Source organism: Spermophilus citellus (assembly GCF_964194105.1).
Source record: "Spermophilus citellus genome assembly, chromosome: 9".
Taxonomy (NCBI): domain Eukaryota; kingdom Metazoa; phylum Chordata; class Mammalia; order Rodentia; family Sciuridae; genus Spermophilus; species Spermophilus citellus.
In genome coordinates this window covers 113,314,455-113,327,825 of record NC_138191.1, presented here as the reverse complement: position 1 = coordinate 113,327,825, position 13,371 = coordinate 113,314,455, and the positions used below count along the sequence as shown (strand labels likewise).

Here is a 13,371-nt window from a genome sequence, read left to right as displayed (position 1 = left end):
TACTGTGTTGCCATGACTGTTGGTGGTAGGTTTCTATGTGTCCGTGTGAATGCTGGTGACTGTGTGTATGAGAGAGAGAGAGAGAGAGAGATATTATAGGCCAATACTAATTCAACTCTTTTCTTGAGGATTTCACTTTTTTTTTTAAATGTCCAAATCCTCTCCAAGTTCTTTTTTTTTTTAATATTTTTTTAGTTATATATGGGCACAATATCTTTATTTTGTTTATTTATTTTTATGTGGTGCCGAGGATCGAACCCAGGGTCTCACACATAAGAGGCAAGTGCTCTACCGCTGAGCCATAACCCCAGCCCCGGATTTCACTCTTTGGGCATCTTTTTTTTTTGTCCTGCATTTTCAATCTCTCCCTCCCTATTGAATTGTCTATAGATTGTTCCTCAAGCACACATTTCTTCTTCTTCTTCCTTTTTTTTTTTTTTTTTTTTGTGTGTGTGTGTGTGTGGTGCTGGGGATTGAATCCAGGACCTGGTGCAAGCTCTCTACCAACTGAGCTATATCCCTAGCCCCTTGTAGGATCTCTTATAAAACATAAATCCTTTCCCCATCTATTTATTTCCTTTGTATTTGAAATTTGTTTTGCTATTTACAGTGCTGAGGATTGAGCCTGAGGACTCACCAATATTAGGCAGGTACTATACCACTGAGCAACACCCCCAGCCAAGTGAGTTTCTAAAAGGTTGCTACACCCCTACCTCCATTTTCTTTATTGCCAATTCTCCTCAAACCACTTCAGTTCCTAATAGTCCGTTGAAATCCACTTAGCATGGTCATCGATGATCACAATGTCAAATCCAAAGGATTTTTTTCTGGATTTAACAGTGGCATTTGCCACGGCTTACCACTTGTTCTTTTCTAAAACACTCCATGGTTCCCAACTTCTCCTGATTTCCCCTGACATCACTGGTTCCAATTCTGTCTACTTTGCTGGCAGCTGCTTTTTTTCTTTTTAATTTATTTTTTAGTTTTCTTTTTTTTATTAAAGAGAGAGTGATAGAGGGAGAGAGAGAATTTTTAATATTTATTTTTTTTTAGTTCTCGGCGGACACAACATCTTTGTTGGTATGTGGTGCTGAGGATCGAACCCGGGCCGCACGCATGCCAGGCGAGCGCGCTACCGCTTGAGCCACATCCCCAGCCCCTGCTTTTTTTCTTTTGGTCCCAAGAATTGAACCCAGAGACACTTAACTACTGAGCTACATCCCCAGCCCCTTTTTGTATTTTATTGGAGATAGGGTCTCACTGAATTGCTTAGGGCTTTGCTAAGTTGCTGAGGTTGGCTTTGAACTCATGATTCTCCTGCCTCAGTCTCCCAAGCCACTGGGATTACAGGCATGCACCATCATGCTTAGCAGCTAACTTCTTCTCTACTAGAATCTCATTCAATCCCATGATTTTACACATCATTTGTAGGATGCTAATCCCTGAATTTGCATCTTTGGCCCCAACTGGTCCCTGAACTCCAGGGACCACTATGGAGGACTTGACTCTACAAAAATCATGACCTCCTCAAAACTGTCCCATCTTTGCAAATGGTCTCACCTTCTAACCTGCTGCTCAGGCCAGGAACTGGGGAGTCATATTTGATTCTTCCTCTACATTCAATTCCCCACTCAGTCTTACTGATTCAGAATCCATTTTTCCATCTCCACTGCCACCACCCTCAATATCTGTCTACAAGAGCCTCCCTACTGGTTTGATTTCACTGGTATACCTTCCTGCTAAGGCCCTGAAATGACCTGAACTTTGCCAACCTTACCTTAAACTATTCTCTTCAATACCCACTTTACTCTAGCCATATGGATTTTTTTTCTTTTTTTTTTCTTTTTTTCCAGTGTTGGGGATTAAACTCAGGGCCTTTGCATGTCAGAAAAGCACTCTACCAACTGAGCTATAGCCCCAGCCCTACATGGATTTCTAGTCCTCAGACTTTCTCTGAGGGCCACTGCAGTCACTGTTGCCTCTGCCTGAATGACTCTTCCTCCATGTCTTTACAAGTATGCTGTCAGGCCCAAAAGTTGAGGATGCTTTGCAGAGATGAAGGTATGCAAGGCACATGAGGTTTAGACATTATCTTTCAGGATAAGGGTCCAAAGATGTGACTTCTTTTCCCAAGAAGTTTCAAAGCCTTAACCCACCCTTAGAAAAGGATAAATGGGGGAAGGTGGAAGTATGCTCTGCTGTAATCAAGGCCCAGGACCTGGCAAGAGACATTCTTCTACTAAAATTATCTCAGATTACAGGAATTTGGGGGGTTAATCTGACACAAAAGGAATTTAACACTTATAAAATACCTAGCATAAACAAATCAATAAAAGCTTGGTAAACAAGGAAGAAGCTAGAATTTAAGAACTGTTCAGTACTAGACAACTTTCCCTAAGGAAAGAACAAGGTAGTTCTCATGAAGATCCAGGTAGTCCTCACCAAGACCAATTTTTATCTCTATATTTTTTTGTACCAGGTATTGAACCCAGGGGCACTTAACCACTGAGCCACATCCCCAGCCCATTTTTAAATTTTGAGACAAGTTCTTCTAAGTTATTGAGGCTGGCCTCAAATTTGCAATCCTCCTGCCTCAGCCTCCTGAACAGCTGATTATAGGCGTGCACCACTGAACCCAGCAAGACCTATTTTAGAATTTAAAAAATTGTAGCTGCGTAACTTGTCTAGGGTCTCTCATGTCACAGAGTGGGTCTCATAGATCAGTTTGATAAAACCCTCTCTTCATTTCCACTGCAACACATGGACTCTATGCAGAGACTCACAGGCCTGAGCCCTACAAGGGAAAGCAGGTCTTCCTAGCCCCTCATGCCCCAAGGCTCTGCTATACCAGCATATGGTCAGGATCATTAACAGTGCAGAGGAAGCAAGTGTGGAGACTGTGTAAGTAGCATAAGCAGAGCCTAATGAGGTCTCAGCATTTGATTCTTTCCATTTTCCCCCCATAGCAAAAGTGTATGTTAGCCTCCGACTAGCTGAGTATAGCCCTGAGGAAAAGGAGATAGTGATTAAAGAAATGGTATTCACTCCGGTTTACATAGCTTCTTTTTTGCAAAGTAAGAAGCTGTGAATTAAATGGAGTGTATTTAGACTGGGTAAGCAACATGATTTTCAAATTGTGCATTTGAGTTTATACTCACTTAAAGAAAATGCCTTTCTGTTTTCTTTGAAAAGATCAAGAGTATTTTAGGAGAAATAAGGGCAGTGTTTGAAAGCCTTCCTTCCCTCAGGCCTTATGAGGCAGTGAATGAGGATGAGGTACAGGCTTTCTCCTCACACACTGGCTCCTGACAGATTTCTAGAATCTGGAGAATGTCCCTCCTGTCCCTCCTCTCCCTTGAGCACTGCTGCAGTTTCCTTGCCAAAGGACTAAGGTAAGGATAGCAATAGTGACAGGACTCTGGGTTTTTGTTTTTTTTTTTTATATATTTTTTTTAGTTTTTGATAATCTTTATTTTTATTTATTTATATGCGGTGCTGAGAATCAAACCCAGTGCCTCACACATGCCAGGCAAGTGCATTACCACTGAGCCCCAGCCCCAGCCCCGGACTCTGGGTTCTACACAGAGAAGACTTAGCCTCCATTGCTCAGCTGGGAACACCATGATCTTCTCAAGCCATTTCAGTGCCTTCCTCCTACTCCTCTCAGGTTCCTTCAGTCTTCCCAGCCCTTCACCAGTCAAGGCTGAGCTTCCCTGGCCTCAGGCAAAACAGCTGCTCCCTTCTCCAACCTGACCCCTCCCACCCTAAGCCTGGGAAGGAATAAATTGTTTTCTGTGTATTAATCACCTGCAAGCAGATGGAAACCAATTGGAAGACCATTCTGGGCAATGTTTGGCCAGGAGTGTTAAAGAGTCATTTCATTCCTAGGGTTTTTCAAACTTCAAGAAATCAATTTAGGACACAGCTGGCATTTTTAGAAATAAAATCTAGAAAAAAACAGAATGAGTGTAGAGCATCTTGATTCAAAACACATACACACCTACAACTGTAAGAAAAGTTCCACAAGGTAGTGCTTACCCTTCTTACAGCAGGTACTTGTATATGGTTGTCAAATCCTAAGTCAATGCTGAGGCCATGGAAACTGAGCTGGGCCTTGGGCTTTATGGGGTGTGGAAGGGAAAGGAAATCGAGGAGCTAGTTAGGAGTATGAGATGCCTGTTGTCAAACCAAACAACTGGGCTTTATTCTATAAGCAGTGGAAAAACAAAAGAAAGTTTTAAGAGAACTGAAGGAATGGATGGTCAACTATTTTATTGAACTGAGAAACTGGAGGAAGAAGAGATTAAATGATTAAATGTAGAGCAAAAGTAGGTTGTTAGAATTGATGGGGGGATGAACCAGGATAGTAGGGATGCAGACTTGCAATATGAACAAAGGCTGGTGTTTTGTACTGATGTTGGTTTCTCAGTTTTAACAATATACCATGGTTATGTAAATACTAACATTAAACAGAAACCGGATGGGAGGGGGTGTAAGGAAACTATATTATCTTTACAACTTTTCTGTAAAACCAAAGTCATTCCCAAATAAACATTTATTAAACATAAATGATGCCTACACTTCTGGTTTGGGCACCTAAAAGATAGGTAACTAATTCTCTAAGATGGGCCAAAATTGTAGAGAGGGACATTTGGATGGGGCCAGATAGTAAGGCTCAGCTTTAGATATGTTGAGTTTGATACGGTTAGAAGGGGCTGGTTAAGAATAAGTTGATTTGGAGCTCAGGAGGGAGAACAGGAACAGAGATCACAATGATCAGAGATCAAAATTAGGTGGGTTTGCTGGCTTGCCTGAGATTGCCCTGAGGACATTAACATTCAAAGGAAGAGAAAGTGTCATTCCTGGTGAGCTCTGGATGTCCACTCACAGTGATGTTTGAGGTGAAACCAGTTGTGGTGATGTGAATCATCTTTCCTCCTGCTTGACTGGATGATTAGTTTTCTTATGGTATAAGGCACTACTACTGGTATATTAAAAAGCATATTAAGACAGCCAAACCTGATGTTAATTCAATACTGTTCATATGAATGCTATGATTTACTATGGATACCTGTGATAAAGTAAGATTTAGACTAAATGGTGCTCAATGGTGGATAGGCACCATCAGTGACTAGAAATGTTAGAAATTCAAAATCTTGCCAGGTGCGGTGGTGTACACCTGTAATCCTAGTGGCTCAGGAGGCTGAGACAGGAGGATCTCGAGTTCAAAGCCAGCCTTAGCAATGGCAAGGTACTAAGCAACTCAGTGAGACCCTGTCTCTAAATAAAATACAAAATAGGGCTGGGGATGTGGCTCAGTGGGCAAGTGCCCCTGAGTTCATTCCTAGTACCCCCCCCCAAAATCTCAGGTTCTACCCAAACAGAAATAAACTGTGGCGGTAGGACCCAGTGATCTATTTCACTAAGCCCTAAAGTGGGTTAGGATGCACACTAAAAGTCTGAGAGCCACAGCTCCAAAGAATTCAACCCAGTGGTTTTCTATCACGATAGAAGATAAGAATAAATTGGAAAAATTTTTTTAAATTCTTATGTCTAAGCCCCAGAGTTACTTAGAATCTAGAGGTGCAGCCTAATCTGTACACTAAGAAAGGAAATGCCCTAAGTGATTCTGAAACAAGCATCTGGTTAGGAAGGAACCACTGATTAGGGGATAGGGGTATAACTCAGTGGTAGAGTGTTGCTTAGCAAGTACAAGGTGTTAGATTTGATCCCCAGCACCACACACAGAGAGAAACCACTGTTTTAGTGGCCCTGATCAGAATATTCATGTTATTCCCAAAAAGCTAGACTGAGGTAAAGTACCTATCTGGTTAACTGCCACAGTATACCAATTTAAAGGGATATTATATAACTCTCTAATATAGTGTTAAATGTAATAAGCAATACATAGAACATTTAAAAGACTTTTTAAAGGGGATGTGGTCTATATGTATGTGTGTATGCATAGTTTACACAGGAATAGAAGCTCTTTTTTTTGGTACTTAGAATTGCTCTTAAAAAAACAAACAATTGTAACTGAAGTTTTCTCTGGGAAGATAAGCAGGGGATCAGATTGTAAGGAACGAGAGGAGACATTTCTTACTATGTGTTTTGTATTATTTGCACAATTTGCTGAATGTATGTAATACCCCCCTAAATTAATTTAAATAGTGTAAGCTTACTGGCAAAAAGAACCACTGCTCTAGAGGGAATGGGATATTAGTAAGCAAATATAAATGAAAGAGCTAGTTAGAAAAGAAGCTGGGCAGTGAAGCAGAATGTAGGGCTGTCAGCTGCTAAAGGCAGTTAAGCATTAACACAGGGAAAGGGGTATGAGGAAGGAGAGTCCTGGTAAAAACACAATCCTCTGTCTAGTTCTTTTCTGAAGTGATGTTAGCTACACTAAAAGCCAAGTCAGGAAAGTTAATTTACCCATATTTAATTTTATTCAGAATTAACCATCTTTCACGAGAACACATCCAAAGAGTAGAAAAAAATTAAAGATTCCTGTCAAAAACAGTTTCCTGGCAAGTGGGAAGGAGGGTACGATGTTAGGGTTCACGTTTAGGGAAGGAAATGTTATCTAGGTCATGGATGCCATTTTTGTCAATGATTCGAACACTGAAGGTTGGCAGATTCAAGATGAAGCGCTTCTGGAGCTGTAGAGAGATGTAAAGGAAACCAATTAACAAACATTTATTAAAACTGTGTGGAAGGCTCTGTTTTAGGCATGGTGAATATAAGCAGATAAAAATTCCTGCTTTTGTAGGAATATCCCTCCAGATATTCTACTGGGGCAGCTGGCACTAGGGCACACAAGAATGCCCATACATCAGCTGGAGGCTGACTGAAGTGTGATCTGGGAGATACAGCTGGAGATCTATCTCTGGTTAGTCAGCTGAAAGAAAGAGACAATCCAATGTTCTTATCCCTGCTGTCCTAGGACTCAACAGTTTGCTCCAGTCATCTACCCACATCAGAAGGACTAGGCAAGTGTGAGTAAACTTTAGTGTGCAATTGCCAGAGTGGTGAGAAGGATATCAACAGAACAGTTCTTGGAACAAGTCCCACTTCTGTCTCCTCCAGTTCAGGCTGAGGCTGTTCCAAAGGGGCTGTGGAGTATGTGCATGGAAGGAGATAATCAGCACACAAATCCAGCTGGGAGATTACTGGGAAATACAGCTTTGAAATCTTTTCTTTCTGGACACCTCACTTGGAGCCTCCAGGCTTTTCAGCTGCTCCCTTAGAAGCCTATCCTGAAAATGTTCACCTCCTCAGGTTTAACTCTCCTTTCCTTCATGTTTCCATTTCCTTTGCAGCTGAGGACTAGGCAGCAACAGCTCGTTCCATTTCCAGAGTCCTCTAAAGCTCCAAGATCAGGAAAAGGTGATAATAAATAAGGAACTAAGGGTTTCTAAATGGATTCTTTTTAGAATACACAGGAAATAAAATCTCAAGAGCATTTGATATTCCAGTAGCTTCTTCCCAGTAGCCCCCTGCAACATTTGGGACTAATATGGTCTCTTAGCTGGATGGTTAATAAAAGTACATGGGGGGAAAAAAAAAGGACGTGAGTTTAAATTTTCAGTGTCTGCTTTGGAAAGGGGATTTACAACCAAGAGGAAGAAGGGAGAGGGCACTGTGGACAGGATGGTGTAACAGGAAAACTGACATTACTGCTAAGCCTCCTACCTGCTCCCATCCTGCCACTCTCTCACTAAATTCACCCTTAGGCCACAAGAAGAGTAAAAGAACGAAGAAACCTAATGGAGCTGCTTTTGCCATCTCATCCTACATTCACTCCTAAAGCCTGAGACTCTCAGGAGTAGTACTAGAATGAGGAGGGTACAGGTACTTATCTCACCAACCAAATGCTACTCTTTCCTCTGCCTCCTCAATGCCCAGGGAAGGGTTTTTCTCCATATTACAAGGGCTCATGCACAGTTAAGGGAGTAGACAGTAGGGCAATATCAGGTGGCACAAGAATAGAGCAAGTATTAAGTCCAGGGCAATGATTTTTATCGTAGGTATGGATAGAATGGCACCAAATATCACCTATAGCAAAATTACCTGGGACTGCCCATTAAAAAGTAGATTCTCAGTCTCAGGACAGTAGAATCAGAATCAGGGGCTGGGGCATGAACAGTAACCTACTTACCTACCTACTTCATTCCTTTCTTCTTGTGGTACAGGGGATTGAACCCAGGGATGCTCTGAACTACATGTCCAGCCCATTTTATGGTCTTGCTACGTTACCACACCTGGCCTAGAACTTGTGCTCTTTCTGCCTCAGTCTCGTCAGGTTGCAGAAGCTGAAGCAGGAGGATCACAAGGTATATACTCTATGCCCAGCAGTAACCTGCTTTTTTTTTTTTTTGTACTAGGGATTGAACTCAGAGGCACTCAACCATTAAGCCACATCCCTAGCCCCATTTTGTATTTTACTTAGCGATAGGGCCTCACTGAGTTGTTTAGCACCTTGATTTTTGCTGAGGCTGCCTCCTAACTTGCGATCCTCCTGTTTCAGCCTCCTGAGCCTCTAGGATTACAGGTGTGTGCCACCAAGCCTGGAAGTAACTTGCTTTTTAAACAAGTTCCCAGATGATTCTTATACCATAAAGAGAACCAATGAATAGTCTGTATGAACCAGAAATAAAGTAATTACATTGTAAAATTGACATTGATGAGGAGGTGACCCATGAAAGAAAAATAAGCCTGTTACTTACACCAAACTGGCAGCAACTTCACATCTGGTCAGTGGGTATTTATTACACCTTCTGGCAAGGCCCAGAACAAAAGCAACCAAGGATTGGGTACAATATTGGCAAGGAGAGACACAAAACATTCCTTTCAGGATCCCATGGGAGCGACTCACCTCCTCCAGACATTTTCTAAGAAGCTCCACTGCCCTCTCACGTGAGATAGCTGAAAGAGAACAGACAGGCCAAATACTCAAGGTACTGTCATTATGTCCAACTCTCAGAGGCTTTTGATGAAGTTTCATACTTCTTTATGTGTAAATGCCACACAAACAGAAAAGGCAAAAAATGCTTAGCCTTCTAGCCTGAAACAAACTTATTCCATATGCAATCGAGGGTGCCCCAGACCTAGTGCTTCAGCAGCCGCAAGCCATTGCAAATTGATTTGCTACAGAGAAGAGTAAGCATGACGGAATTCTGCCTCCCCTGGCCAGGACCCGCCTCTGAAGAAGTCCAGCAGCCTGCCTCTCTTTATCATAACTCACCCCCTCCACCCTCCTTTAGTCCAGGGCTTAAATCAATTCCATCTGCCCCAGCCAGCTGCAAATCAGGGAAAGAGAGGACAGGGCCAGAGTTTTAGCCCCACTTTCTCAGTGGGGTCTCAGTTTAACAATGAGATGAGAATTCGTAGGATGGGACTGGGATGCTCCTAAAACAGGATGCAAAGGAACTGTCTATGGGCATGGCAAACTGGGTTGACATATTACACAGTTAGAATTCAGGGGTGGTTGTTGGTTATTTTGGTGGGCAAATCAGCTGTATTACTGACATATGCCAAATCAAGAGACAGTCACTAGGAGGCCAGGCTAATTCTTTTCAAGATGTGGCCTGGAGCTCCAGTAGGGCTGAGGTTGAGCAAGAGGGCAGCACAAAAAGGAATGAACATGCCAGATTTTTATGACACAGAGAGGGAAGAATGGAATGTAAGGAGAGAAGAGATTATCTGTGCTATATCTATAGTCTGTAAAAACTAAGAATTCCAAGTGTCAATTGCCCACAGTGGCTGAAGTTGAGGTTGAGATTGAGGTCAGATGATAGAACTTAGCAGAAAAGCATCCCTGGGTCTGAAGTTCTGGAAAGCTGACAGTGTACTGACAAGTAAACGAACAGCTTTTTCTTGCAGAAGAGAGCTGTAATCAGGGGCTAAGAACCAAATGAAGGGCCCATCTTCAACTTTAAAAAGCTTTGATGTTTAAACAAAGAAACCCTCAGTTGTCATGTTGGGAACCTGTTCATTTTCACAAGTTCAAAATGATGCACAAACTACTTGATTTACTCGCTCTTTCTCTATAGCTGAAATGTCAATGGGCATCTACGAAGAGCAAAATGAGTGAAATATCTTAATTCTTGTAACTTAAGAATTATAGAACCTAATAAAAATGTTTTACTCACCACAACATATACTCCAAACCCCCTTTAAAACAAACCAAAACCCAGTTCTAGAGATATGCAATATCTCATTTTGGCTGACAAAAGTCTTTTATTAACAAGTTTGTGAAGATCCTACTGACCCACAGCTTCAAGAGGGGATCAATCTTTTATTCAGGACCCAGCCACCCAACTCCAAGGTGAGCAAATTGGTAAGTGGTGAGTGAAGGGCTCTGCTACTGCTCCTTCCCTGCAGTGCTGGTACCTACTTGGTGTATAGTATCGGTCCAGGATACTGAGAGTCAGGAAGGCACCATAACCATGGGCTGCAAAAGGGGCCTTTGCCAAGGCAGCCAGGTAGTCCATGTAGTAGAGTGCTGGCCCCTCATGTTCATCATAGCCAGCCAGGAGGAGGTTCACATGATATGGGGTCTGCAAAGGAAAGAAATGGCAAGGTGATGATTAAAACAACAGCAACATCCCTTCCCATGGCAAATGGGAATATTGTGACTCTTGATGAGTAAGAAATTTAGCAGCAACTAAGTAAATCACAATGAAAGTAAAAATGCAGAGAAATCTAGAAGATTAAAGTGTGGTCAGAGGTGAAGGGGAGGTCAACTTGGTTTCTTTGAACATTTGGAGAAATATAAAAAGGCTGCTTTGTTCTTAAAGCCTATGGATAAGAACCTGACACAAAAGCACTTCAAAAGCAAAGCATGGGTGGCCTTGTGTCACTCCTAACTGCTGAAACCAACAAACACAATTCTGAGTGTCAGGCCACAGACTAAAGAAAGTAGCTCCAATCACATCATCCAAAACAAACAAGCTCATGAGCCCAGGAGTTCAAGGCCCGCCTGGCAACATGAAATTGCTTCTCAAAATAAAATCTAAGCTCAGTCTGGGCATCTGGGACCAAAAACTGAAGTGATACACTGTGTCCTACAATTCTTGAGGTAGGGAGTACATCTCAAATATATAAATCAAATCACCAGACTTTTTTTAAAAAATATTTTTAGTTTGTGACCATCCCTATACTTAATGTATGTATTCTATCAACTGTGCATATACTCTATTGTGGATCATGAAGTAATTATAGCTAATGATTCTAAAAGTGACAATTCGTATTCGGTCAACACTGATTAACATGGGCACTTGGTAGCCTGAAGAAACTCATATTAGAAGAACACATGAAAGTATTATTGTTTACTTAGAATCTTTCTCCCAAACCAGCGGTACTATCTAGGATGAGTTCCTAAAGATCTCTTGAGGATTACAGAGGAGCCTTAACCTACAAACAACTTTCTGCTTTGAGGATAAGATGGTGAACGGTCTCAGAGGAAAAAGAACTGACCAGTCGTGGTCAAGACTTCTGAGGAATTATTACCTGCCTATCACACTTCCCAATGAGTAATGTGCTGCATTCTGCCAAGCTCTGGAATTCTGTCAGCCCGGGACTAACTTCTCAGTAAGTCTCACCTTAGGCAAGATGCTTAACCCCTATGAGCTTCTGTTTTCTTATGTGTAAAAGTGAGCTAATTAATCCTCCCCTTTCCATCTTCTAGGGAATATTTTGAGAAAAAACAATACAGGTGAAACATCTCAAACTCTAGAAGAATCAACATACTAACCTAAATTCCCAGTGTATTAGTTACATCCTAGCCACCTTTTTTGATAACTTGCCACTGTAAACAACCAACTGTTTAAATTAGCTAAAAATAAAAATATATTTAACTAATAGCAATTTTATTTTTATTTTTTGGTGACTGGGATTGAACTCTGGGGCACTAAACCACTCAGCCACATCCCCAGCTCTATTTTGTATTTTATTTAGAGACAGGATCTCACTGAGTTGCTTAGCGCCTCACTTTTGCTGAGGCTGGCTTTGATCTTGCAATCCTCCTGCCTCAGCCTCCCATGACGCTGGGATTACAGACACGTGCAACCATACCTGATAGCAATTTTTTAAAAGTGTGAAGATAGCATTTCAAAATCTCAATACACTGCTGTTCTTACAGTTAAAACTAGAATGGAAAAGAAAGGTAGGGGACAAGGAGTGGGGAGGGGGAGAGAGAGAGTGAGAACAGCAAATGATTCTGATTTCTCTTCCCCAAGAAAATTAATACAGTTTATTACTCATCACAAAATAAGTTAATCTTTTCTTCTAAGAGGATAACTCTACCCTTCTCCACTCTGGTCAGAACACCCACTGCATGATTAACCAAAACAATCTTACTCAATTGCAATGGTATATTAGGGATCTGCTCAGATTCCCACAGAGTCCTTAACCAGCAGAACCCAGATGTTTCTGTTTCTAATGAGGCCCTTGCCTATCTTCTAATATTAAATAGTGTTTAGAACAATTAATGTTACTTAAAAGCCATTGCCAGAAGATTTTACATAAAAACCTATGGCAGCTGGGTGCAGTGGCGCACACTTAAAATTCCAGTGGCTCCAGAGGCTGAGGTATGAGGATTATGAGTTCAAAGCCAGCCGCAGCAACTAGATGAGGCCCTAAGCAACTCAGCAAAACACTTTCTCTAAATAAAAATATAAAAAGGGCGGGGCTGGGGTTATGGCTCAGTGGTGGAGCACTAGCCTAGCATGTGTGAGACACTGGGTTTGATTCTCAACACCACATAAAAATAAATAAAACAAAGCTACCATGTCCACCTACAACTAAAAAAGTACACACACACACAACACACACACATAAACTATACAGGACTGGGGATGTGGCTTAGTGGTAAGTGTCCCTGGGTTTAATCCCTGGTACCAAACCAACCAACCAACCAACGAACCAACAAAAAACCCTATGACAAAAAGAATTCCATAAGCAAACTATGTTGCTTCATTGGTCTATATAATATCATTTATTTATGCTTAAGCATCTGATACACGCACTCACCAAAGTTGGTATTCAAAAGCTACAACTTTGGTATAAAAGATAACTCACAAATACTGTGCGACTCCGAATTACCAACTTTTGCATGTGTGAGATGCTTAAGCATAAATAAATGGTGTTATCCAGACTAATTAAATCAATACATCTGTGTAACAACTTGCAGTTTCTGAAATTCTCTGACAATGCTCTATCAAAGATCTCTGGCTCACACTAGTTTTTTAAAACTTCAAATAAAATTTTACATACTATCATTCTCTCACTCTAAGAATCACAGCATTCAAAGTGACAAAGCCATAGTTATACATTTCATAACTGTTATATGTCTTCTTCTGGATTTATTAG

At 41.4% G+C, this 13,371-nt stretch overlaps 1 protein-coding gene across 1 annotated transcript in view; it reads right to left on the bottom strand.

Annotated features, from left to right (window-relative positions):
* Positions 1-6,423: 6,423 nt before the first annotated feature.
* PSMB2 (proteasome 20S subunit beta 2) overlaps positions 6,424-13,371 on the bottom strand; it is a 31,577-nt gene continuing 24,629 nt past the window's right edge. The window contains exons 4-6 of the mRNA XM_081307271.1: positions 10,397-10,559; positions 8,876-8,925; positions 6,424-6,659 (exon numbers count right to left, since the gene is read on the bottom strand). Of these exons, the coding sequence (XP_081163397.1) occupies positions 6,552-6,659; positions 8,876-8,925; positions 10,397-10,559 (321 nt within the window). The 3' untranslated portion in view covers positions 6,424-6,551. The remainder of the gene's footprint in view (positions 6,660-8,875; positions 8,926-10,396; positions 10,560-13,371) is intronic.